This window comes from Meleagris gallopavo, chromosome 11, assembly GCF_905368555.1.
Source record: "Meleagris gallopavo chromosome 11, MGAL_WU_HG_1.1, whole genome shotgun sequence".
NCBI classification, from domain to species: domain Eukaryota; kingdom Metazoa; phylum Chordata; class Aves; order Galliformes; family Phasianidae; genus Meleagris; species Meleagris gallopavo.
The window spans coordinates 19,945,229-19,973,178 of NC_139414.1; the positions used below are offsets into that span (position 1 = coordinate 19,945,229).

The following is a 27,950-nucleotide window of genomic DNA, read 5'->3' on the forward strand; positions in this document are numbered from 1 at the left end:
GCTGGAATATAGTCACTGATTTTTCACAAGTATGAAGTGATGTGTTCATACTTCAACATCTCTTAACCTTTCTATCAAGTGAAAGTCGATGACCAGCTGTCCTCTGCCCAACCTGTGGTGTAGGAACCAGTCAGTACTGTGTGTTCAAGTAGGAGGAGAGTCCTCCCTCATCCTGTGGCTCCTCCATTACCCTGTGGCAGAAGGCTAAGGCTGTAACTATGGAGGTAGACGTACAAATATTAAACTCAAGCTTACCATGGGAATACAAAGGGCTCTGTCTTGCACAGTATACACTTCATTTATTTTAATGGAAACAGCATCACTTGTTACGGAATGGAGATGCTGGTGGAGAGGCAGAGGACAGACTCATCTGTCTACCTACAGTGTGGATTGAGCCAAAGTCATCTGCAGATGATCTACACTATCTCCACCTTCATAGTGTCCTCACATTGAAATAAGCTGCTGCTCTTTTCCCCAAGTCAAGAAAGCAATTGCTTGAGCAATTTTCTGCTGATGTATGGAGTTAAATGAGCATTTATCCACTCTGCTGGAATTTGGGCCATGCTGCCACCAATGCCCTTGGGCACAGTGCATGTTTATTAAGCAGCTGTGATGATGCCCTTTTGTTTTCTGTCAGGCTGTGAGGCTTTGCTTGGCTAACTTGTCACTCCAGCAGAAGTCCAGAGTGACAACAAAACTCTGCCCATACTTGGGAGCTGCAGAATAAGGGCTCCTATTATGTACTGTATGAGCCAGTGTACACAGCAGATGCAATATTTACTTCAGTAAGCAAAACAAGTTCACATTTACTGTCAGAAGGCCAAGAAAGTCTTAATGAAAGCTTGTTCTATCCTTCACCAAGAGCCTATTCACTCCAGAGAAAAGTTACTTGACCAAAGCTCAACAATCTGAATAGGGTTTTAGCCTTAGCTGACAACAGCACTGTGCAACCCGTAACTCCCAGCTCCCACTACAGCACAGTGTGGTGGGGCTTTCCCAGGGCTTCCCAGCCCAGCTGCTGGGGGTTGGCATAGCTCACAGCATCACTCCACGACTTCCAGAAGTTTTCATAAGCACAAACCACACGAATACAACTATAACCACTCACCCTGAGCTGCCAGATTCTGTCTCCTTTGCCTGATGCACAGCACTCAGTGCCAGACCCTGAGGTCCCATTTGGTAGATCAGCAACTGGTGTGAATACAAATGCTTGCCTCGTTGCTATCCCCACAGTTCTGGGATACGGGGAGTAGTGACTACTTTGCTGATCAATAAATTAATGGATCTATGTGGAAAAAATAAACTGGAGATGCCCCACAGCTGCAGCCTTTGTGCCTTATGAAGGTGAAAGGCAGACTTGCTAGTTTTTGAGCCACCACGAATTAACTCCTCCTGCCTAATGATAAATTGAGAAAACAGCCAAGAGGATTTTGCTCTGGCCACAAAATATGTTAAAAACAAACAAACAAAAAAAACCCACACACCCAGTGGAAAAAAAATAAAACTCAGCAGGATTCATTCTGTAGACCAAGAAATCCTCCAGTGACTCAGGTGGAATATGACTGCTCTACCACTCACGTCACTGCAGTGAGTGCCCCTTGCCACGTGGCTTTGAACATCTGAACATCAGCAGTGGGAACCAGATGTAGGCTGGAGGCTGCTGCCAGGTGTGGGCAGAGCAACTCAGCAGCAGTGTGCAAACTGCTCTTGCCCTGCATGGATCTGCCTGACCCAAAGCCATGACCACAGCCTAACTTCAGGCTTACTCGAAGGTGAGCCGGCTCTGCTTTAAAGCAAGCTGTAGAAACTCACTGTGATTAAAAATGAAACAAAATGATATAATTCTCACTGAAGTACAAACAAGTTTCTGACAAGTTCTATATGCTTTTGCTGCCCGTTTCCGTGACAAAGGATCTTTAGAGCCATCACTGACCAAGATGACCTTCATGCAGTTTTTCAAATCTGAGCACATAAAACATGTTTACTCTGCAAACTTTTTATTCTGCTGCCAGCAGGGAATAAATGTATACTATTACAATGGAAATCATTGCAGAGTGAAGGGACTGAGAAACTCAGAGCAAAGTACCCAGACCAAGACAAAAAGTTGCACCCAGTGCCTTTGACACATAGGCTCCAACTAGGCTGCCCTTCCCCAGTTCTTGCAGGTTCAGACCCAAAGTCATTCATTATTTTCTCATCATTATCATTTCTGAAGTGATATAACTCCGATAGGAAGAATGTATTTTTAAGCTTTTCTTAGAGCTTTAGCACATTAAAGGGATTCACCAGCTCTGTTATATTTGGGAGGTCAGTTGACAACACGAGCGGCGCCATCACTTGTTGCTACCTGCTGAAACACACAACAGAAAATCCACAAGTGATACTGTCTTTAACCTGTGATTCCTTGAAAACACCATCCTTTCACTTGAATACTTGGTTCTCAAAGCTTCTTTTCTTTGCAAATCTTAAATAATTTAAAAAAAAACATCAAACCCAGTCTTAAAGGGAAAAATAGAGGCAAGGCAGCACAAGTGATTCGGAGAAGATTTTTCAAGAGGAGAGCTGAGAAAGGGAATCCGACTGCCCTGATTCCTCAGCTCAGCCCCAGAGCCCAGCAAGCTGTGAGCGCTGGAAGCCACCTACTTCTTCTTCCCATATGCTTGTAGAATCTTCCAAGGATGGAAACTGAGGTCCTGAGCCCCCTCTGTGTGTGATTTTATGCTGGCATCTCTCTATAGCCTGCTGACTTTGACCATGAATTTGTATAGTGTCTGATGGAAACATCTTTCTCCTTGTGGAGGGTTTTGGCTGACAACAGGAGTAAGTTAGCACAGTTCTACTGCTGCAAGAGCCCTGGTTCATGCCAGAGCTGAGCTGACCATGTTACATTTGTCTGCAAGATGCAATTAAGAACCCGGCCTTGTACTGAAGCAGATAAAGAAGGTCAGCTTTAATGAAAGGTTAAACTTCACAGGGAATTTTGTACACTGCCCGTTGCCAGCCTCGCAAAATGTCATAGATGGCATTTTGGAAAAGGCAGTCTTAATTACTGAACAAATTGTACTGTTATCTGTTATCAGAACAAAATAGCCGAAGTTGTGTAAAAATGAGATTAGGAAATTAATTCACAAACTGGCTGGGGAGCGTTGTGCCACTGGTGTCAGAGGATGGCAAGATCTAAGTGCTGCCTCAGATCTCCCCCAACACACCAAGCGTCACAGATTTAAGACCTTTGCAGATAATGGCACCATAAGATTCAACCAAACTTCAGATTTGGGCTGTGCATATCTCACCTGCATTGTTAGTGGAACATCTGCCATATAGGAATTATAATCAGTGCTGCAAGGAGCGAAGAAAAGAAGAGATAATCAGAAGGGAAAGCATGGAAAAAGAGGGATTGTTTGTATTTTAGGAAACTTCTAAAGACCCAGAAGCCCTAGCTTCCCAGAAGAGTCACCTGGCTCTCCTTGGCGTGTTAAAGGTGTGATTTTTTTTGACCCCGTGTACAGCATCACACACGCAAGGTTTACAACCTGCCACGGCCTGCCTGTATTTTAAGCCTCTTTCTGTATGACAAACCCATGTTTTGTTCAACTGGTTCATGTTGACACAGATCAATTGCAAATCCAATGATCCGCTAATTCTTTTGGCAATTAGAACTTCCCACAGCCAAGTGCACACTGACACAGAACCTCACTGCTCTGTTTGCTCACACCGCTCAGTATCAGTTGGACTTGATGACCTCGGGGGTCTTTTCCAACCTTGATGATTCTATGATCTCAGCCTGCTCGAAGGCAGCTGAGCTCTGAACTTCATTCCTTTCACAGAGAGCACAAATCAACACGAGTACAGCACAGAGTCAGATCTTAGCTTTCAGAAAGTTTGCTTTCTGGTTACTTGTCTGCAAGGATGGTATTTTTCTTGCCAATGCTGTTTCCTTGGGCTGGCTCTGTCTAGGAGCTGGGCAGCTGTCAGTCTGGCTGCTCAGGGCATTGCAGAGCTCTGTCTCAGTCTCTGTTTGCTGATCATTCAACCACCAATTAATGCCCCATCTGTAGAGGAGCTCAGCACCACCATAAGCTGCCATATCACTGCAGAGCATCAGCTGCTGACAGAGCTCAGACCCCAAATGCCTCCCTGCCTCTAAAACCTGCAGAATTACTGCACACAAGAAAAGCACAGAGAAAGCATCCACCCTCGCAAAGGGTCTTTGATTCCTTCTGATTCCACAAAGCTCTATCACATGTTGTGTCACCAGGCCAATACCTAACAGCCCCATTTCCAGAGAGTGGAACCACTGACCTACTCCATCCTGCACAAGGCAGGACAGTCAGACTTTTAGGTATTTCTCCCCCATCCCTCACAAGACTTGTGTCCATATGGGAATCATCTCTCATATAACGTCAGTGCCAATGGATTGATGTGCCATCTCTTGCTATACAAACCACTTACAGTGCTCTCAGAAAGCACCTGATCACTGCAGGACTTGCTTTTACCTACTGACAGCAAGCATGCCAACAGCCAACGTAATGCAATACCTAATAAGAGGATTAAGTAGAGAGGATTTCTCTTTAATATTGCATTAGCAAAGGCAGATACCTTCCCTGCCCGTTCTAACTCCCTCACAGGATACGATGTCCATGCTTGTAAGGGAAGCTTACTGACATCTGAGCAGCTGATAAATCTGGCTTTGTTTTTAATGACCCCAAGAGCTGTTCCCACATGCTCACATAATCTTACCAACAATTTACCCTCATAAATTAACAAGTAGCCTTGGGGCTTTTTAACCCTAGAAGCTAATTTAGATCCTTTGCTTTCTCCTGGTTGTAAGTGAAGGCTCAGGGCAGCCAGGGCTGCACCTCCCCAGCCCAGCAGCACATTGCAGGAGGGATGCAGCCCCTGTACAGGCAGTCCTGACACTTTGACCCTAAGTAAAAAGGCCTCAAAAAGGAAAAAAGGATGAACTGAGTGTCATAGCTCCTGGATCAGAGTAAATGTTTTTGTGTCTCTGCTGCTAAATACTGCTTGACATTTGCAGTTGTTTTCCCTTCTCTGCTTCAATTTGTTGTTTCTATAAATGAGTGGGATGGCACTTTGCTGTCATACAAGCCCTTGATCAATAAGAACGTATTAAAGATTAATATGTAAGAGCATTAAAGCAACCACGCTATGCTAATGGCTCCCACCTAAATACCATGGAATGCTCCATAGGTCTTTGAGCCCTTAAACAAAGGGCTGGCAAATCACAGATATCCGAGAAAGAAAACAGAATTACATTCTGAGATGACACACTGGGCAGTTCCCATAAAAATCAATGGGAGAGCATGGCAATAAATTGCTGGGGAGATGAGCTTTATTTCATGGCTCATAAGTGAGGATGGAATGCTACCGACCTGACAGCAGTTCTCAGAGGGCTGACCTCACACACTGCAGTATGTGGGGATGCAGGGGGGGAACATGGCATCACTTGGTCAAGCTGCACAAATATCTGAGCTGTGGGGTTCACCCAACATCCAGCTGGTGCTTCAAGCAAACAAATTATTCACTAATAATGCCACTGCTCCACTTTAAAGAAGGAGGAACAGAGAAGGGAGGCAGCGTGCCTGAAAACAAATAAAATTTATGACAAAGCAACAAGCTGAAACAGGACCAGGGTTCCCACATGCCTTGAAATTTGTGTCCCAGGCCAGATCCTAACCAAAGCAGAAAGATGGGGCTAGCTGGTTTTGTGTTAGGAAAATTGTTAACACATGGCAGTCATCAAATAACACTGGCAGCAATTGCAGAGCTACAAAATACATTATGAGAGGAGAAGATGTATATTTGAAAGACTGGGAGTTTGGAGGCTGTGCTGTGCTCACTGAGCTGCTGGAGTGGCTGAATGCGAGGGAAAATACATGTTAATATGCAAGGTGTCCTGCAAACACGAGTAGCTTTGCTGCTCCCTTGGCTTGCTGGCAGAACATTTCTCTGCCCTCGTATGCCAGACGCTGAGCATGTGCCAATAAATTCTCTTTCTGGATTACCATACAAATGGCTTGTTTTGATGCTGGCTGCTCACTTCGGGAGCCTACTGCCATCCTCCAGATTCATTAACAGTAAAAGCCAACGGGGGATCTACACAAATTAGTATTTTGTGGACATATCTAGAGATAAAGGTCCATGGGGACAATAGATAGCATTAAGTAAGGTATACAAATCCCTGAGGTTCAGAAAAAATTAAAAAAAGATTTAAGGCTCACCACCTACTCTTTAATTTCCTTGCACAAAGGAGATCTTTTTATCTGACAGTGAAAAACATGAGCTCCCAAAGTCTCAAGACAACAAATAAACCCAAAACACGAATGCACTTCTCTTCCAGCCAAGTTCCTAGCCTTATCCTCTCCCCAGACACCGCTCTTGCCTTCAGCTCCCCCCTTCAGGCTGCCAAACCCACATGCAGCCCCAGCTGGGCAGGCGTTTCCATCCATCTCCACCTGATTTTCAACCATTTACTTCTTCCATATCATTTCTTCCTGATAATGATTTCTTACTGCCCTCCAAAAGACATTTGAATCTGTTTTCCCAGTTCACGCGGCACAATAAATTATCAGGAATCAAATTAGCTATCAAAAGGCTAATAGACTTGCTCCTTCAAGGGCTAAATTAGTTTTATCACACTTTATCTGGAAGAGGGGAGCTCTAAAAACAGGTTTTGTTCCTCATTATGTACACTGAAGCCTATCTTCAGCAGCCACTCAGGGGACCAAGAAAAGTCAGTAGCTCAGCACAGATGGCCTTGAACTAAAGGTCAAACAAAAGAGCATGAAAAACGTGGAAATACTTTAAAATTGCTCTTTCAGACAGCAGCTACTGGTTGAGTAACTTTTCTGTGTGGGCTTCACCATCTTTGAAATGCCTTCTCAGTATTACTGCATTCAATTTAAGCCTGCAATAAATACTTTTTTTTGTTTGTTTAGTTTTGCTGTGTGATCTAAGTGGGATTTCTGGTGTCTCTCAATAAAGAAAATACATGTGTGTGCTTTACTGTGAGAGGCTTAGGAAATAGAGAAGATTTTCTATGATAATAAAGCAGGCTGGAGTCTCTATTATGTAGAACAAGTTAAATACAAAAGCCCTCAAAAACCAGTCTACAATAAATACTTTTCCCTGTATATAATATCGTGATCCCCATTGGCAGCTGAGTGGATGATGAGCCTACACTGGTTGTCACTACATCAAGAAAAAGCGGTGGGTAAAATTGTCTTAAATGCCTTTCCAGCTTGTCAGCTGATATCTGAGCAAAATAGCGTATTCTTTGTATTTCTTTGACATTACCACTTAAATACTGCTCTCCAGTCTCAGCTTAGTGCTACACACTGTGCAGTTTGTATTTAATATACTTGTTAATACAGAGACTGTGTGAAAATTGAGATCCCAGGTGTAACCACTCATGAATCTCAACCATTTGTGAGCCACATCAGTCAGCTACGAGACCAGAAGTCCTTCCAGCACAGGACCTGCTCTTCTCTGGGAGAGGCTGGACCAGAGAGGCCCATGCCTTGAACACTCCTCTGATCTGACATTCATAGTAAGAATCATTAAGGTTGGGAGATACCTTTTAAGATAAACCCCAACCCATCCCACCACGCCCACTGACCATATCTTTCAGTGCCACATCTCCATGGTTCTGGATCATTTCCAGGAATGGTGACTCCACCACCTCCCTGGGCAGCCTGTGCCAGTGCATCATCACTCTAAGAAGAAATCTTTCTTAATACCCAACCATCAATTTTCTGCAGTGATCCACCACAATCATCCCATCATAAGCACTACAAGTTGCCCTATCCCATCCTCAACAAATTCCACCAACACATCCATGAGATCAGCAGCAAGAACAGCTCATCTTCCCCCTCCTCCCCCCCTCCCAAACAGAGGAATGGGAATATTGAGATGGCTTTATTTAAAAATGAGCATCACTGTGCAAAGCTGGTAGGAGCAGTTCATGATAGTAGATTCATTAAAGCTGGAAAAGACCACTGAGAAGACTTAAACCAATTATTGGCCCATCACTACTTCACACATAAACTGCGCCCCTCAGCACCACTTCTCAGTTCTGCAGTATTTGTTGGGAGCTGAATACTTCCGGGCAGAAATGGCACTTTGTGAGTCAGGATACCCTTAAGAGGAACATCTAGTTAATTCTAGGACATGCCATTGACAGTGCAGTCAACTGGGAGATCCAATGGGCTTAAGGAAGAAAGAAAGAACATCAAATTGCAGCTGATTATTATTGCTAAAAAAAAAAGTCAGCATTTCTCTATGAAATCAGTGCTGCTTTTTTTTTTTTTTTCCTGTGGATTGAACAAAATCTTTTTATTTTCCCATTCGTTTCAACTTTTGACGATGGCATTGCAGTTCATTGGCAGCTGCAGCTCTGCTCTCGTTGGAGAATTCAGATCATATTATTTAGCCCCTCAAATATTAATTGCTATGTCAATTTCTGGTGCTCACAAAGATTTCTGTCTAACAGGTAAGCCAGTTCTGTGAATATCTTCACTTCCAATCACTGTGTTTTGTCAGAACAGAGATAGACCCTGAAAGTAATAAAAGGAGATTTAATAGTGAGTAACTACAATTAGCACTGAGGGAGTTGCAAAGCCCCCTGCTTTGGGAATGAGCCGTGAAAGGGCTGGTGATACACAGACTTGCCCTTCACCAGTCTGTAGACAGGAGCAAGAGCTAAGCATATCTGAGAAACCCCATTCATTTTCTTTGAAAGATTGTACCTTGGCTCTACTGCAAATAGCACACCATCCATCCGTGCAGCCCTATCTTAGACTAAAGGATGCATCTCCAAGTAAATTAGAAAAACAATTTATTCTAAAGAAAGTGATGAATTGTAACTTAATTAAAACTACACAGGAAGGCTGGAGAAAAAGGATTAATTCAGACCATTCATAAGGGAACTCCATCCCTAGCAGTGCTTTGAAAAAAGACATTCCATGGCCATCCATCACCAGCACAGGAACAGCCATCTGTTATTCCCAGGGCACAACTTTTCTCAGGTAAAAGGCTTCACAAATGTACCTCTTTACCACAGCACGCTTCCTGAGCCCAGAAATCACTCACTCCAAAGTCAGCCTGTATTTAGAAACAAAAAGAAGCGTAGATTGAATGGGAACACAGCAGCAGCCTGCTTCTGAAAGATTTAGATTTGCAGCAGACAGAAGAGAAGAAGCGATACTCGCAGAGCACAAAATACACCCTTAATTCACAGCACAACGGCCAAAAAGGGTGTTTCAGCATGCTGTCTCACGTTGGGAAGCAGACAGCATTATTGGAAAGCAGATAAATACAAGGAGAATGCTAACCTTCAGCAATATATCTTCTGTAAGGAATCTTGTTTTCCAGCTGCTTTTTTCCAACAAAGTCACATTCAGTAATTAATAACCCAAACTTTATGGTCTATGAGAAGGTGCATGATAATTTGCTCACCTTTTTTTTAGCACCACACTGCCTCTTTACTTGCTTCCATTTGAGGGCTGGCAGTTGTCCTCAGACCATCAGGAAGAACTTCAGCAAGGACAACAAGATTGGGAGAGCAGAGCACAGGGAGCCCCATGAGCAAGCACTTACACAAAGCAGACAACCCCTACAATCTCCTTCCCTGTTGCTCATTCATATCACAACCCTTTATCTGCTCTGCGTTAGAAGCAGAAACTCAGATATTGTTTTCTCCAAATATTGTCACATCATACCTTCCCCTGCAGTTAGCTACAAAAATATCATATTTTTTCTTTCAGAAATAACCATTTCCATGTATTTACTAACCAGTCCACCCCATGTTCCTAAGGCCTTGATCCTGTTCTTGCATTATGAGCTGCCCTTTCCAGCTGCACATACTTCTCAGCTGCTTGATGTTAATTAAATACATACACACTTACTGTGTTACATTATATTTTGTTGTGACTGTAGATATTTGAGGCTTTAGTTACTCATCTAAACTTTTCCCGCTGTTAATACAACAGAAGTCATTACCTTTTCAGGCACTTCTGAGGTCGCAAATGAGAAGATAACTGGGCACTGCATCACCATTACAAAGAAGACACTTCAGTACATCTTCTGGGCTGCCAAAGCATTACACTATAGAGCAGAAACACCTCTTCAGTACTCATCCAGCCCTTCCCCACCTCCTCTGCAGCTATGTATGGACTCAGGCAGGTTGGTCCTGATAAGCTCACCTGTGTTGTGCTGAAATCATCCTGCAGCCAGCACCTGAACCCTTCCAGCACTCAAACATTACTCTTCAATAAGAATGTGAAGACCTAGAATTTAAAGGCAGGTTTAGGATAGGCTCAGCTGTGGCCTTTTCAATAACAGGCAGACATCTGTGTGATAAACACATCCAACTACAATAAACAGGACTGTATCAGGAGAGAAGTTTGTCTCAGAATTAGTCCAGCATGTTCAAGCTGACAAATATAATCACAGAATCGTGGAGGTTGGAAAAGATGTCTAAGATCATTAATTCCAACCATCAACCCATCACCATCATAACAATTAGGCACTCGGCTACTTAGAACACTTCCGTACCACACAGGGCATGACAACCCCTTTGACTGCTTCTCTGTAGTTAAATTGATGTTATATTCCAATTTCTCTACAGGCATAGATCTACACTTTCTGAACTTAAGCTGTGCTGTCAGAGTTGTATTTGTTGTGTTTAAACTAAGACACTAAAAAAAACCAAACCCAAACCAGCAGAGGAAAACAGAATGCCAATATTTCAAGTTAGAATCAATGGGAAAACATTAAACAGAGTGAAGTGCAGCAGGTCTGAGCTCCTTAACCTGCCTTTAGATACTGTTGATGTTACATGTCCTCCAGATTGCACTCACTCTTTAATAATTTTGTGCCCTGAATCAGCCACTCAGAAAGATTAATGAGGGACAGCTCACACAGGATGAAGGCCTGTTTTATTTAAATTCTTTTACTAATGCATTTAAATCTACAGAACTTCTTGCTCCACCGACAATCTTGCTTTGTCTTCACCATACCAAACATACCAAGCACAGTGGTGCAGCTGAAGGTGGAACTGGGGATATGGTGGAGGAGTCAAACAGTTGGGGTTGAGATGTAACAAAAAGCTCACAGCATCCTGAGCAACCAAAGGCATCCTGAGCTGGTGTATCATGCTCAAGGGAAGCATCAGACCAACATGATGAAGGTTTTTGCTGCCACACTGAGCTTACACAGAGAAAGATGAAGGATAAGTCCCCAGGGAATGAAGCTCAAAGATGTGTAATGCTGAGAGCTGAGTACGGAGTGAAAAAGGGCTCGGAGCCCCCAGGGCAGATGCAGTCTCCTGTTTGGCTTCCCTTGTGTTCAGAAAGATGGAGCTTTGTACACTTAGTACAGAAAATTAAAGTTGCATCAGAGAAATGTCTGACTTCATCGTCAGTTCATCTCAGCAGAAACATCCTTGAACTGCTCAGTGCTCAGGTTGAGAAGAATAAGTGTAGTAATGCATCACAAGTAAAACAGACTGTACATAGAGTAGAAGTGAGAAACATGTTAACACATAATAAAAGCAAAATGATCTCTGGGGGAGAAAAAAAAAAAAAAAAAGGCTTGGATTTCACTCCCCAGGGCTGACTGCACAGTTTCCTGTAGTTTGACTATTCATGAAATTTCTGGTTATTCTCGATTTGTTACTATCCGTGCTTGACTCGTTCCTGGTATGGCTGTTACATTTACTTTTATGGCTGCTTTTATCCAAAGCATATGTTGTCAATGGCTTTCTTTCCTTATCTTCAGTGCATCCAGTCACATAATGCAACATGATATCTGGCCATTCCAAAGCAAATGTATCTTGGATGATAGATTAGAAATGAAAAACGAATGCTCAGAGACATCTTAATAGTTTTTTTTTCCAGCCATGCTTCCTGCCGATGTGCCTCTGTGTATCTCATGCATGTATCCAGACAGATTAAAACATCAGTCTGTATATTCACTAAATTCATTTTTAGTTGGAATGCTGATATAGCCAGGAAACCATCGAAAATGATGAAGGTTCTTTACTGAGCAGCAAAATTTAAATGGCAGTGATTGAAAACTGCATCACACAGAGGAGAAGGCATTTGATTTTAATCCGTCAGGAAGGAAATGGTGACACAAATGAACATAGACTGATCTTCAGAAAGAGGTCCTCGAGGGAAATGGGGGGGGTGTTCTGCTTCCCAGAAATGAGCAGCCTCACCATGCCCCTTCTGGTAACCTGCTCCCTGGTTTGTAAGCACTTCCCTCCCCCCTTCCCTTCTTCCACACCAAATAAAGCTGCACTCCTGCAGCTCTGAAGTCACAGGAAGCATTTCTGCTAAATGTTAGGCAAAATTTTGGAAAAACTGCTAACTTTACATGAAAAGTCAGGTTTGAAGCTTTGGGGATAATCAGAAATAGCAGATCACAGCTGATTTTGTGGTACTTCAATACCAGGCTCCAAAGTGGTAGCTATTATTCTAGATTTCAGAGTGTAATCACAGTAAATGAGATCTGAAAAGCTCAAGCAAAATAAGAGCTCTACTTTTGTACCATTACTGCCAGGTTTTCTCAGAATCATAGGTTAGGTTTAGATTAGACTATTCCATAACATAACTGTGGAAAACAAGGGAGGAGAACCCAATTTGCTGCTGGCCCATGTCCTCTTGGGCTTGGCCTGGTATTTCTCATGAATCCAACATGCTCTAAGCCAAAAGCCCATCTTTTCAGATAAGAGAATAACAAAACAATCTCCTCTCCTCATAGCAGATGCAGCAAATCCTTCCAAGCCAAGTGTTGACCATGGCATGCAACCCATCCTCAGTGCTGGGCCTGGGACACCGATATGGGGCAGGCTTAGAACTTCCCCTTAAGGAATGTCAAAGCTGAGCTGAGCGTAAGTTTGGCAGAAAAAGAAAGCTAGACAGTAATAATCTAATTTAGAGCCTAAAATATGTATTAATTTATCCATGGTTTGGCCAGTTTCAAAAGGTTCTTACTGTTGGGGTTTCTAGCTGACTGGAGATGCTGAAATGTGTCCAATGTGCTTCCTCTGCCTCGTGGCTTTTGTCCAGCCAAACAGCTGGAATGTAATTGCTCTTTCTCCCCAGTTTCCCTTGCGATATGGCTGATAGTGAACATCTCATTTAAATCTCGTTGCAGCAAAGTGACTCAAACATTACCAGTGCTTTCTTGTTCCTGGATGCACTTTAAATAAGATCAGTAGGACTGCCGGAATATCATCTTGTGATCCTCAGGGACTGCAAAGCCCGAACAACTCAAATAATGACAGTAAAAATGATGAGGGAAGAACCATCTCCCCACTGGGAAATCACAGATCAGTGCCTGTTCCTCTGCCTGTGACCGACCCAGGGCTCAGGTCACGAGAGCAAAGCTCTGATGGAGTTCAACAGAGACAACCAACCCATTCCTGATTACAGGTTTAAGGCATGAGCAGCGGCTCCCCCAGACCCACTTTCAGGGGTGGTGCTTTCTCACATTCATTCTCAGCTGAGAAGATCCTGTTTTCAGACTTTCCAAATACTGCAGTTGGGTTTCATGTTGATCACTGTGTTATCCTATTTTTGGGTTAATCTCCAGACTCGAGACAGCATACCACCTAACTCCTCAGAAAGTTTTCGACTTTTCTGCTCTTTTCCTCTCTGTGGGAAAGACACTTCTGGACCCATTTGCACAACACACACTGCCTTACTTTGCTTGTCTCAAAGCCCTGGATGCCTTCTTGTTTCTGTGGAAACCGTGTCTCTTCTCTGGATCTGTGAAAGCTTGTCGAACTGTATCAAGGTGAGTCCTCATCATGACACCTCTTTGCAGCAGCCCACAGCCTTTTTTCTTGCACAGCATTAGGACATACATTGAGCTAGACACTATTACACAAGCAGAATTGTGTGATCTTAGGTCATGCATTGCTGGAATAGACTGGTTGGACCGCTCAGCTGCAGGAGAGCTGTACTTTCCCAGGCTGTTCCTCTTGCCCCGATCCAATGCAGACTGAGCTGCAGCCTTTCTGTGCACTCAACATGTAAGGCTGAGCTCTCATTATTCCTCGCTCTGTTAATTGAACCAAACCGTGCCCACAGCCAATACACAGCAGAGAATTTATTGACTGTCTCTGGAATTAGGCAATTCTGTTAATTGTCTTTATTTTCCAGGACTCTGTCATTCTCTTCCTGAGCCATTAAGGGCATAGCTATTTGTGCACCAGCATGAGCTGCCTGGAAGAAGAACTAAAATTGAGCAGGAAATGAATCAAAGACAAGGACAGGCACCTCTCACAGACAATTGCATTCAGATACCCCGGGGAGCCCTGACAAATCCCTTTTGTGCTCCTACAGCTCTTTTTCCTCATTGTAGCTTTGGATAGAGGAACCTTTAGTAAACGGTAAGACATTCCTACACAACACCAGCAATCAACTGACAGACTTCTTTCCTCTTTTGTGCTCTGCTTTGTCAGTGGTTCTTCTGTTCAGTTTTTTCCCTTAGCAACCTGGCCATTGATCCCTGCATCACTTCCCAGAATGGACACGTGGTCTGGAGTTGGACATGTGTTTGGTGAGTCAATAATTCTGGGCTATCTTTTACACAGAGTTCCTAGACCAGAAAGTCAGCAAATATTTTAAATACGTGAAACCCGTGACATTCAGCATACATATCATGTCTTATTTATAATCCAGTTATCAATACTTACTTGATGACTGTGGTATCAAGAACACGCTCAAAAAAATAGTATTTCTGATTCAATGCCCCAAAAAATAGTAGTTTCCATGTACAGAATTTATTGATTCTTTTCCGTAACGTGATTCTAGCACAGCTGTGATCCCAAACAAACACAGTGCTAGAGTACAGTGCATATTCTGGGGAAAAAACTGGTATCTGGGGGTGAATAGTCCTCTGGCAGTTTTGGAACACCATCCAGTACTTTCAGATTTGGCAAACTGGAGAATACACTGTAAAGAAGATGAAAGAATAATAGAAATTGAGACAAATATTCTTTGAGATCTTGCAAATGAAGTAGGCTCTGATGAAAAACAATCAGCGGATTCAATGATATTCAGATATGACTGCATTGATGGAAACCTTGATTTGGCATTTGTTGCTGAATTTATTTGGTAAAGAACTAATTTATAAATTTCAGTTTTCATTCTGCTGTCCAATTTTTATATCATCAAACTCTGGAAAGCACCCCAGGAATCTACATTTTGAATGGAGTAGAACCAAACCAGCTGTCTAATTGTAAAAGAGAGCACACGGTGCTACCCTAGACTGAAATTCCTGGACTACTGAAAATCAAGGATTCACACTGCAAGATGCACAGCTCAACTTTCATCCACCTGCGATAGAGAAACTGGGCTCTCTGCAAAGATTTCCGCGCTTCTGTGGGCACGATGCCAAAGAGAAATGAATGGTTGTACCTCCCATTATACTGTTCCTTTCAAGCAGCGTATCAGCATCGCTGATCCTGGTCATTAAGACCACTCTATTTTTTCCTTAGAAGAAGAGTCATAGCCTCCTGAAAGCATTACACAGGGCCTTAAGCCACATGGTGTGCCATTTGCTCTGTACCTTCTAAGGTGAGCATGGATTTCAGGGCTCATTCTTGATACACGTGTCAGGGCTTTATCAGTGCTTGAAAATGGTTCTCTCTGTCCTCAAACACTGACAGTGAAAGCAGTGCCAGAATTATGTACATTTAATTGACTTAAACGCTGGTAGGATTGGGCTCATGGAAATAGGAAATGTTAAAAAGTGCTCTTCAGCGTTTCTTTCCCTGGATCTTTTATATGTAAATTAAATGTGAAATTCAATATTTTAAATGTAACTTTTAACTGGCACTTTGATATCTGCCTATCTATGCTTAAAAGCACAAGCATTACTACCATATTAGTAAAGGAATGTCTACAAGACTGAAGCACAAAGCCTACTGAAAATTCAGAAAAGCTTTCATTAAAGATGGTCCTACTTTTTTGCCTTTCTAGGAAGAGAGGACTTCTAATGAACATGTTTACATGTTTATCTCAAAAATATCATCCATGTCTGTTGTACATGGCTGACTGGATTCAAAGTTTGTGGTTGGGAAAAATGCCCAACTCTGTATATTACTGGAGTTCGTAAGGAACACACTTCATTACCCTTTCTGACCTAAGTGTAATTCTTTCTTTTTAGCAACAGGGTTTTGGAGTCAAAATCAGTTGGGAAGAATAAAACAAGGGTGTGAACATGCAAGTGTGCATGAGATGGTAAGACTTACTGTTGCCTGTAGCTTTCTTGAAACTCACAGGGATTGCTCTTGAGTATCAGGGATTCAAGTGGAGTATGTCTCAAGTCTGATATTCCACTCAGTGTCATAATGTTATTTTCAGCCAGTGACAGGTGCTGAATCTGAGGTAACTTTGGCAGCTGTCTGAAGGATGTAAAGTAGTTTTTATTGACATTTAGTTCTCTGCATCTGTAAAGTACAAAGCATATGACATCATTGATCACATCTATAACAGTACATACCTGTAAGTCAACACAGGGATGGTTCTTCATCTACCTGAAGTCATGGCATCTTAGAGTTTCCAATAAGGAGAACAAGAATTTTATTCTGAAGAACCTGCTCTCACACTTGTTTTATACTTGTGTTATTTTTGCCAACCAAGGTTTGCAAGATCAGATCCCCATACTTTACACTCTCAGCTTTCATTATATTTTATAAAAGATACATCATTATTCCTGTTCTCTGTATTATAACTTTCAGCATTCTTAGGCACAAGATATCAGAATAGCAATCGCTGCATAGTAAAATAGTTGTAATCGTAACACCTGGCCTCTCCCCATATCTTCACTGTTTAACAAGATCTCTTTTAGCAAAAATATCACTGAACTTAGTAAGACTCGTGAATTCATTATCCACCAGAAATAAAGCAGACATCCCCTTTTACTGAGTATCTTCAATTTCAGCATAGCGTGAATTCAGAATAGAAATACAGTAATGTTTTCCCCATATAATAATCCCCAAAATATCATATTTAACCAGTTTTCAAGGGTTTGCTCCAGACATTACTTAAGTAAATAACAGTTTTGATTTCTATAATACAAAAAAAAAAGACGAGCAGGACATCTTGTCTACCTTGGCAACCGTATGGCACTTAGGTCTGTCAAAGAATTGTCCACCAACCAAAGTTTTTCCACCCGTATCAATCTTTGGAGAATCCTTCTGAAGTTTTCCACCTGGTAAAGATCACCCAGGTCCTGAAATGAAAGGTTCAGCTCCTGGCGAGGGAAAAAAGTAGAAATGACTTACTTTTTCTTTGCATTTTAGTAGCTATATTAAATCTTTTAAATGTCAGAATTCCTTAAAAGGTCAATCTATTTTATCATGGTGCTCTTCTACCAATTAAAAACAAACGGTGGTGCCAAATTTCCTTTTGAATCATAGCGCTGCACTGCATAATGTTATGAAAGTAAGAGTCGCCTGAAGAGGTACAGTGGAAAAGGATGGAGCTTTGCCAATCAGATAGCAGTCTCCATCTCTCTCTATAGTCATGTTCTCCACTGGTTCTCTCCCTCCACCCGCTCTCCAACAGTCTTTTCCATAATCTTTTACTTTCTTGTTATTTTTCCATTTTCTCCCACATAGTATTTTATGCCTGAATCTTCCGCCTCCCCCACTCTCCCCAGTCATATGAATCTTTCTTTCAGGTGCCTCTTTCCTCTGTGACTGGGGATGTGTGTGTGCACAACTATGTGATCATGGCTTATACATCCAACATATAATCTCATTTGGAAAACAGTGCTCTGCATCAGCCAAACACTGGTATTCTCCGTCATGTGTTTGTGCACAGGGAGGCGAGAACCAGAACGCTGTGTAAGGTAAGTAAGATCCTACATGACTTCCTTCTTGAAATCAGAGAGGCTATGACTTACTGCTGATGAGAGCCAGCAATAATGTAGTACCTCCAGACAGAATAACTGCTCAGACTGGTGTGAGGATAGGGAGGATGAGCTGAAATGGAACCACTCCATTCTTTAGCCATTCACTCATCAATTTTTTGGCAAAGGCAAAGAATTTAACTAGCTGTTAAATGCCTGAGCACAGAGCTTTATCACCAGAGCAGAGTTGGTTCAAAAACCCAAACTGCAATGTTTCTTCCATTTCGTGAAAACATTCTGGTTTAAAGTGCTGTGGTGCCAACCCGAGATTTAAATTGACTAACTGCAAGGAGCAGCCAGTGCTTCACTTCTTTGGCTTATTTACTACCATAGTGCAAAGAATTAATGAGAAAGTTTTACAGCACAGTTTTCCCAGTTCTCTTGCAGTTTCTTTTGCCACTTCTCTGTGTCAGTTAGTTGTTTTCTTTTTTTCAAGGTATGTTCTTCTCCTCTGAAAAATAGCTCTTCTTCACAAGGCCCTGCTCAGAAAGAAAAGATTTACAACAGTAGGTTTGATATGGAACCAGCATTTAATTCCTTGCTAAAAGATTACTTATATGCCTGGGAATTACAACTGAAATGTAGAAATATATCTAGTGTTATAGGTGCATAGGTTTCCAGGCTTCCATGAAGTAAATGAATGTGAAGTTGTTCTGCCATTTCTGGGCCCATTACTCAGCAAGCAATGTAAGGTCGTGATGATCCAGTGTGTGGTTAGTAACTGACATTTATTCTGGAGCTCAGAATAAAAGCTGCTTCTAAATGGTTGTGCACAGGACAGGCATCTGAGTTCTAAAACACTCTATGTATCCGTTTGAATGTTTCAAGTGAGATTACATAACAGAGCTGTACTTGTACTTTAATTGTACTGAGAAAGAATTATGTTTCCAGCTTGCCAGTCAATGACAACATCTACAAATAGGCTTTATAACCTTATCGAAAACTTATTTGTGTTACTGAAGGCAAAAAGTCAGTGGGTCTACCAAAATGCTTACAGCTTATGCATACCTTTAAAACTCCAACTAAAGGGCATTGTGGAATGTTTTCCCATTGTTTAGCCCTGAACATACAAACATTAGGTTTTAAAATTCACCTTTCATTCCTTGTTCTTGATTACACCTTTAGACTGTAATTGGGCCAATTCAGCCTTGGAATAAAAGGTGTGTCACTGTTTGCAGGACTGAATTTCGCTCTTGGTTTCTTGTCTGGCATATGCTTTTAGTGTTCTGAACAGTATTTATATGTTAATGAGATTTTATGAGAGGTAATAATAAACACTGCAATGCTGAAACACTTTATATTAAGAGTTTTGACTTTTCTTTCCTGTTTTCAAAGATACAAAGGTTATTTTCCTAGCAATTAAAACCAGCAAAGACGTACAACATGGGCTGAGATCCTGCCTCTTTTCAAAAGAGTGGTAAACCCCACTTTATCATCTCTAACACTTAATAGCACACTGATAGAATAGAGATGAGGCTTCAACTCAAGCATGCCTTTTTGCTCTTTACCTTCTCTCACACGGGGACAATGAAGCTGATTTCCTTGAACATCATGTTCTTCTATGTCATGCCAGCTGAGATACTTGAAGGGATCAGAAGGAAGCTTAAAAAAGGCAAAACAAAGAAGTAAAAGAATCAGTAATGTTTTCCAGTTCTTGGCACTGTATTGTCTTATTTCTGGCCTTACTGCAGAAGCAAAAACATTCATATGTGGTTTCACCATCTTCTGCCTTAAAACCATCTGGTTAACAGCAAAAGGACACACGGTAGTGAGGATACAATGGCATGAATTTCTGTATACATAAGTGTGAAATCATGTTTATAGACCATCTTACATACAAAACATCTTGAATGCAAATGATGCATTCAATCTAAACACAGAAAATCTGCCACAGTGTTTGAGAACATGAGGTTTCTGCCCATTTTGCCTTTCCACTAAAACATTTCAGGTCATTTTCCATCCAGTTACAGCTGAGCTATGTGTGCATAGCACACATCTGGCAGCTGGTAGTGCTGTGGGAATTCACATTTTAGGTGTAGTTTACCACCGCCCTTTCTGGAGTCACAATTACTTGTAAGCATTGCCTCAAATATTGCACACAGAAAATCTGTTACCTTTCAGAGCAGTACTGGCTATGACATTGTTTAGCAAATGCATACAGCCTCCTTAAGACTTATCACATACATGTCCATTGCACCCAGTTCCGTGCACAGTTCTCAAATGCTTCCTGGGCCATTGAGTCAAGTCCCTGACACTGCTAACATCATAGCATATAGTCTTGTGACTTGATCCAGCTTTGGGAGATAAAGGGGAGCAAAACACAGCGGGTTCAAAGGTGAAGAAGAGATTTCAGTCTTAGTTACTCTGTGTCAGTGTTTCTCATCTGTAGGCTTGCAATCAGACTGATAAGGCAAACACTTACTGGGGAAGATAGCCCTGAGTCACAGCTCTGCCTGATGAATCCTCTGCTTGGTGATAAAATTGGTGAAACAGTGTGTACGTCACTGAGAATGGAACAGCAGGTTGAATAGGATGTACAGAATTTTTGATTGCTTGTAGTCAGACCTGAAGAACTGGAGAGGAGAAGTTAAACCAGTAACAGGTTCTGTTCAGACAAATGCAAATTATTTGACAATAATAGAAAGCACAGAGCAGTGAGCGGTAGGACGTGGCACCAGATGACAGCCTCGTGACTCTGGTCAAACCATAGGTACAGCACTTCCCCCAGTACCTGGAGGGAACCACGCACACAAATACTATTTATTGATATAAAAGAAGCAGTTTGTCGAAAAACATTAACCTTCAAGATCACGATATGTCCCATTTTCTCCTGCATAGCCCTGTGTTTGTAGATCTGGATTGTAGGACAAGATAACTCCTCTGCTGCATGCTTATTTCAATCCTTTAAATAAGTTTCAGTAGAACGTCAAAAGTTCAAAAAAGAGCAAAACTTTGTATATCTTGAGGTTGTGTGTGTGTTTAGGCTTTGCCAGTTTATGCCCAAGAACTCTTCCAAATGTGTATTTTACATATTCCAAAGGGTGCAATTTCTGCAAGTGTGCTTCAGAGATATTTAATAATTTGCAGACTGGCGGCTGCAATTTAGAAATTTACCATGGAATGCGTGAGAAAAGTAATTTTAACTTAGTGTGTGCATACAGCACTACAATTTAACTTTTACTGTACATGCTCAGCGAGAGCTTGTCTGAAAGCATCAGCTGTCAGAAAACATCATTAAAACAATTACAGTCAGGAGCAGAAACGGAGAATAAAAATGCAGCTTTAAAATGGTCGAGTGAGGATGGTAATGACTGTTTCATATCGACTGTAAAAGACAGGCTAAACAGCCTGCTGGTTAAAACTTAGGATTACAGACTCATTGGAAAATAATCATGCAACTACTTACTGCGTTGACCTCCTAAGACTTTTGCCTTTTTGCAACATCATCAAAACCAAACGTTACTTCTTGCCTGGAAGTGCATGCTGACTGCAGAGCACAGCACTGACATATGAAATTATTCCTCCCTTCTTGCTTTATGGTTTCCCTGCACTGTTGTTGTTTGTTTAATGCAATCAGAGCAGCCACGATAAACCACAAGGGACTGAGAAGAAGCAGAGCATGCTCAGCATTTCTGAAAAGAACAGCTATGTACGTGGGCATTTTTAGAGATCATTCTCAGACAGGCCATTTTCATATGAGTACGCTGCTGCAAGTCACCAGGCATTCACACACAGCAACCCTATAAAAAGAGGATTTACAGTGTACTAAATTACAATTTACAAAAAAGAAAAGAAATTAAAAAATGCACGGGGAGCTCGTACATAGTCCTCCCTTGGTATTTGTTTTGCTTTCATTTCCTTGCGTGTTCAGTGAAGTCATATCAGAGAAATACAGAAAAACACTTTTTTATTCAAAGAAAAGTTCTGGTGTTCTTCAAAGCTTCTGGGGAAAAAAAAGTTAGGATGCACTCGAGTAACTGTTGAGAATTACGAGACTTCCCAAAACCTTCCTCTCACCCAGACACTGCCTCCTCTGTCGAGGCATGAGTACACACTGCTGGTCCCTTGGAATGTGGGTGAACATATCATAGCTGGATGATTTCTATTCTGATATTTTGGCAGAAGCCCACTCACCAAATTCTGTGTCAGTGATAAAAAATTAAACATAACTTCGCAGAATCAATATGTGATAGATAACACTTCTCAAGTCACGTGGGCAGTGAGATTTTTATTGGAACAAGTGGCAGAAGGAAGCGTTTTTCATCTCAAGACTGAGTTTAATAAGCATCAGCTGGACCCTAACATTATGTCAGAGGATCTTTCGGAAGAAGCAAGGGCAACGTTGCTTTTTGCTCTCTTTCTTTGTTTTCCTGACCATTTTGCTGTACAATTGATGTAAAAGAAATTGTAATGAATGAGGCAGGATGCAATTCCAAACAATTACAGACCACACAATACATGAAAGTAACAAAATTTTCTGCCTTGATCGTGAGGCCCTTTGGCTGGATATGAATCTCCAATGACACCTCTGGGAGCAGCACACCAGATTATGTCAAGCATTAGGGAAAAAAAATGAGATTCATGATGTCTGTCCAGGCTGAGTCATTTCCTCTCCCTTTGCCTGCAGTGAGAAATTGGTGGTTATCATAAATCATAGATCTAAACTCTTATGAGAGAGGAATTAATTTCAGTAATGGAAACCCTCAATGGCAATAACCTTCCTCCATTCTCTCTCTTCTTGGGGTCTGCAGGGAGGCATCAATGATGTCTTTTAAGCAGAGACACTTAGCTATATTTTAAGAATTCCATAAAAGACGATCGGAGATGAAACTTAAAAACTAAACTCAAAAAACGAACGGGAAAAATCTTCGCTAATGAAAGTCCCAGATATCAAGATGTCAGTGTCAGTCATGTCAGTGAAATGGCTTTGTTTCAGCCCCACTGAAGTCTTCGCAAATTTTTCATAGGCAACAAAATGCTGTGAATTTTCTAATGCAATTGACGTTAAGTGTAGAATATATTAAAAGTCCACTGAATACTCTGATAAGCTATAGCTGTGGTACTTCTGAAGATACACTGCTGAAAGATATTCTGAGTGAAAATGATCCCTCCTGAGTACTATTTTAAGTATTTGGTCTCTAAGAAAGGACTGTCCGTCAAAAGACTTTTCTCCTGATATAACTGGCAGCTTGATATAGACTTGATATAGAAACATTCTAGACACTCCAGCACATCTTCAATGTAGCCTCATGGAAAACAGCAACTGGAAAGCTCAGTGGGTGAGAAGTATTTGGATGAGGATGGATGAGATGGCTGAGCAGTGGATGACGTAAGCTCTGAGGAAACTCTTGCAACTGGCAATTGGGGTAGCTTTGGGATCTGGTCTAGCTTCCAATAGTGTTACCCCAACCACTTTTAAGGACTCAGGAGCCCCAAAGGAGGCTTAGCTTTCCACCAAACAATGACTACTTTCCATGTAAATCATCAGTGCTCTCGATACACTGGGTCTGCAAGATTTGAGAACAAGAAATAGGGCTGTGTCGTTCTTGCAGACATGCAGAGTAGGAACGCATCTGGTGATGGCTACAGTTTGATGTCTAATTCAGCCGGAGGACACGTGATGGAAAGGTGTTGTGCTCTTGTTCAGGGCAACATAAGTCTGCTCAGATTGTTATGCAACAGCAAAGTGTTCCAAGGGCCTTTTCATTCTACTACTATGGAAGTGAAAAACATGAATCACTATGGAGGACTGAAATCTGCTGGATTCTAAGACCATCTTTCAGAAAAAGGAAGTAACGAAAGGGTGATAAGCCCTCAGAAAGTGAAGAATTCTTATATCTGGGTGAGAGCCACTGATTTTACACAGACTCTGAGAGAGCTGGTGATGGATCTGCCCAACCACTGGCACACGTATCTCACCGCCTGCATGATACAAACACCCATTATTTAGGTTGTCTCAGTCAATTGCACACGCCAAAGCTGATCAACAGAAATGAATTGCAGGGTTAACTTGCAGATACAATTTGTATAGGCATTTATAACCAAGAAACTCAAAATTCAGGCTGTGCCTTGTTCAAAATGCAGACAATTTACTGCTATGTAGCAGGTGTTGCTTGTATGCAAAGGTTTATTAAAAGAACCCTTTGAATTTAGAACTCGATAGGACTTGGACATTGTGTTTTCATGCTGTATTGCCCTTCAATTATTTTTATAGGCATTATAAGATATTATCCAACACTTTGAAGCAGTTTGTTTGAGCATAATTTAGTGACAAACACCTGTGACTTACGGTTACAATGCTGCTAACTGTACCATCAATTATGTTGCTTTACACATCATAAAACTGCCCCCTAAAAAGATGCAATTAACATAATTAGTTCTTATCCACATAATTGTACATACCTAGCAAATTAACTAACATTCCATGCAGCTCATCATGGATCTAACTTGCAGCCATACAAACTCCACATCCCAATGTGCCTTTTGCACATTTTTATAATAAATTACACCTTTCTCTTGAGACATCTTTTGTCTTTCAGTAATCATCCAATGGAATCAAGAAAAAAAACAATTTTTCCTGTTTTCACTGCACAACATTCTCCACCATCAACGCAGTTTTGCACATTTTAAAAAAAGATACTCAATCCTGTAACACTATCTTTCTTGTCAAAGCTTGTCAAGGCAGCTGTGCAATGGCTGCACTCACTTCTCTTCTTTCACCCTCCTACCTTTCCGACATGGCTTGCTGCTGCATAAAGTCCTCGCATCTCGCATAAGGCTATTGGTGCACAGCCAGCACTTATCTTCCCATCTTTTCCCCTGCACAGGGTGGTAGTTCAGCACCCTCTGAGGAGAGGTGACCTGCTAGGGTCCGGGCTGGAGAGGTATGGATTCAGTGTCTCCAGGGAAACACTGTCACCTCGCAACGCAGTCACGTTAGGAGCGGCTGTTACTGATCTCTTAAGCACACCAAACAAATTCCTGTGCTGATCTCGTGGCTGTCATCGAGCTGTCTGCCTTTCCAGAAGGTGGCTGAAGGCAGGCGGAGATCCCTGTCACAACATCATCCAGATGAATCTCAGGGGTGCTCACTCCACGACTTCACTTTTCCAAATTATTGTCACATTTTTGCCCGTTAGCTTGCCTCTGTGTAAGTGGTCCCCTCCTTCACTAACGGCTGTTGAACAGTTTGTTAAACAATGCCAGAACTTTGGATGAAAACAAAACAGATACTCAGAGAGTCTCATATTTTATGTGACATTCATTAAAGGTCTTCATGAGCACGCCTCCTCTCTGGTCTTTGCACCACTTGAAGACGCCCAGTCTTTTTATACACAATCTTCCATGCTGCCTTCTTTGAGTTTGCATCTGAGAATGAAAACCAAACAGTTCGCCTTGGGGAAAAACTTAAAGATCAGTTTGGGGTTTATTTTTATATTATTATTTTTTTATTAAAACTTGAAAGCTACATGTCCTTTGAATAAGTGGAGCGAAGCTATTCACTTTAAGACATGCTTGATACAATGTTCCTTCTACTCCCTCATGCCCAGAGGAGATGCTGGCAGCGTGCCACCGATGGAACTGCGGCAGCTCAGTATTGTTATGGATGTTGACTAGTCCCTGCTGAAGTTTACTGATGGCTTTTTGACTCTAACAGTGGTTACGGGAACCAAGTTTCAGTGCTGTGCTGTATAAGGTTATAATAGAGCAGTCCATCATGCTCTATTGATCTGCAAGCGCATTTCCCACACTGCAGACATGGCTTTTTCCTCACTTGAGCTCCTAGCCATCCTACTGCAAGAAGAGGGAATAAATAGACTAGGATCAATGTGAAAAAAATTACACAGTAAACTTCTTTGCCCACGGATATTGAATGGAAAACACCATATAGTCACAGACTTCTATGGTTGTCTTCCCACCTTGCAATTTCTTCACAGAAAATGCATCTCCTGTCCTCTTTTTCCTTCAGAATTCTCTTTCCTCTTCTCTTTTGTCATAATGAAATTCTCAAATGTTGAACTGTCAATTCATTATCTGAAATCTAACAAAATAACCATTCCGCATAGGTTTCGTGGAAAATTTAGATCTTACACAGAGTTTACTATAGGGTGGGCAGAGGACAGGATATTGAGTTTCCTCAAGTCACTGAAGCACATCTTTTCCCTACCTGCTCAGAATAGAAATTAATATTTCATTTTTAAATTAAACAAGACAGTAATTTGGGACCTTCTTACTTAACTCTACATAAAATGAAAGGCATTAGTCCACATCACATTCTAATGGGATTTAGAACTTCCACAGTAAATGCATTCCTCATAAAGCATAGGAAAAAAATATCTGTCCTATTTCCCTGAAACGACACGTAAGGTGGTGCCAGCATTTCCATTGTAAACACTGTTTTACAGATCCCTACCACCTGTGCATAACAATGTGCTTCTGCCTAGAACTGCAGCAGCACAAACACATCCCTGCAAGAGAGACATAGCTTTTCCCACTTTGTCCAATTTTGACAGCAATTTTGTTTTTGAAGTGGTGGAGTGGAGCAAACACACAGCATGCAGCCACCTCAGCCACGTCTCTCCCACCTGCACGTGATTGATCTGACTCTTCTCTGTGTATCCAATAGATCCAGCTGGTGCTTTGCTGAAATATGCATGAAATATGCAGAACCTGCCCCCTCCTGAGACCTGACTAATGGCAGAAACAACTCAAAATATCCTGGCTGCTGTAGGCCACGAGAAGCCTTATTGTGCTGGGCACCACAGAAGGCAGTAAACAGAGTTTGCTCCAGGGAGTTTACAGTCTAATTGAACAGAGGAGACAGAAAAAGTGTCAGGGAGAGGCAATAAGATCATCCCACTCCCTTTCCTACAGAACTAACAGAAATCCTCAGAGCATGAAATCCTGGCACTGTGGTAGTCAAGAGAAAAAATTCTGCTTATGCAGTGGACTCAGCACTCATACATGATCACTGAGACCGACTTGCTTAAGATCAGAGCAGAGGAGCCAGGCACTGGCTTTAAGGCCCAGGCACTTAAACTGCTGACTTTTTCTGATCTGAAATTATGTTAACAGTCTTTAAAGAACGCTTAAATGACATTGCTTCATTATAACATTTTTTTATGCAAGGGCACCACACCATCTAAAAATCAGTTTCTCAACATAATTTCATGTAAATCTCTTAATTTACTTAGTGTTAGCTTGATACTGATTGGGGAAAACAGATCATTAGGTTGATCCACCAGGAAAATTAGATCTAAAAATTTAATGCTATTATAAGTGCAGTAGAAAGTTAAATTTCTATATTGATCTTACCTGGCTTGATTATTTCCAGGAATTCATGCTGGATGAGTCAGTTTGAGAGAATTTCTTTGAACATTTAGTTAGTATAATCTGAATGGATACTCATAAAAAGCAGAAGAAAGGGAAAACAATATTAAATGCGTATATACGCTCATCTGTGTTCCTGCACATAAGCAGGCATACTTGAATAAACTATCTGGTTATTTCATCAGGTTACCTAGGCAACAAGTTTCTTTTTGTCCTGCCCACTTGGGATTCCAAGAAACTGTTTCACTTCCAGTGATAGGACTTGGAGAGCATTTACAGGGAAAAGCCAAGAAAAGCAAAATAAAGCGTTGGATGGGAGAAGCAGAGTTAGTGAAATGGTGCATAAGGGTTAGACAAAAAGGAATAAACAACTAACTGCATAAATAATTGAAGTGAAAACAATATATGTCTGTTTTTCTAAGGTGTTGAAGCCATGAATTCCAAGAGAGTTGGAGAAGCTGTAACCAAGCAACACTCTGAAACTTGGTTCCTCTCTGCTGGAAAAACAAAGAGCTTATAAGGCACAGCGACAACATCTGGCCAAAAGATTGAGTTTTTTCATTGATTTTATGGTTTTTGGATCATGGAAAGAGATGCTTATGGAATGAAGAACGGCATTTTTATTTGGTTTTACGGGAGACTATTGAATTGGACTTTTCTCATAAAAT

At 41.5% G+C, this 27,950-nt stretch overlaps 1 protein-coding gene across 2 annotated transcripts; it reads right to left on the reverse strand.

Moving 5' to 3' along the window:
- Nucleotides 1-14,754: 14,754 nt before the first annotated feature.
- LOC100551166 (uncharacterized) lies at nucleotides 14,755-27,473 on the reverse strand. Of its 2 annotated transcripts, XM_031555004.2 has the most exons (8): nucleotides 27,268-27,473; nucleotides 24,681-25,320; nucleotides 20,375-20,525; nucleotides 19,461-19,554; nucleotides 18,313-18,431; nucleotides 17,150-17,292; nucleotides 16,289-16,486; nucleotides 14,755-14,987 (listed from the first exon to the last, which is right to left on the reverse strand). In XM_031555004.2, the coding sequence occupies exons 2-8, from the start codon at nucleotides 24,704-24,706 to the stop codon at nucleotides 14,876-14,878; spliced, it is 843 nt and encodes a 280-aa protein (XP_031410864.1). In that variant the 5' UTR covers nucleotides 24,707-25,320; nucleotides 27,268-27,473; the 3' UTR covers nucleotides 14,755-14,875. The 2 variants fall into 2 exon arrangements, with proteins under 2 accessions (XP_031410864.1, XP_085088941.1); XM_085232815.1 differs by lacking the exons at nucleotides 24,681-25,320; nucleotides 27,268-27,473 and adding an exon at nucleotides 21,359-21,654.
- Between the last annotated feature and the right edge of the window lie 477 nt (nucleotides 27,474-27,950).

What these genes read in the sequence shown, in the direction of transcription:
- LOC100551166 (XM_085232815.1), bottom strand. Translation starts at nt 21,399, where the DNA reads ATGATGTTGCAAAAAGGCAAAAGTCTTAGGAGGTCAACGCA. An exon ending in AGAACTGGGAAAACTGTGCT is followed by an intron (nt 17,293 to 18,312) that starts GTAAAACTTTCT and finishes TTCCCTCGCCAG; the next exon opens with GAGCTGAACCTTTCATTTCA. An exon ending in CAAGAAAGCTACAGGCAACA is followed by an intron (nt 14,988 to 16,288) that starts GTAAGTCTTACC and finishes TCTTCTTTACAG; the next exon opens with TGTATTCTCCAGTTTGCCAA.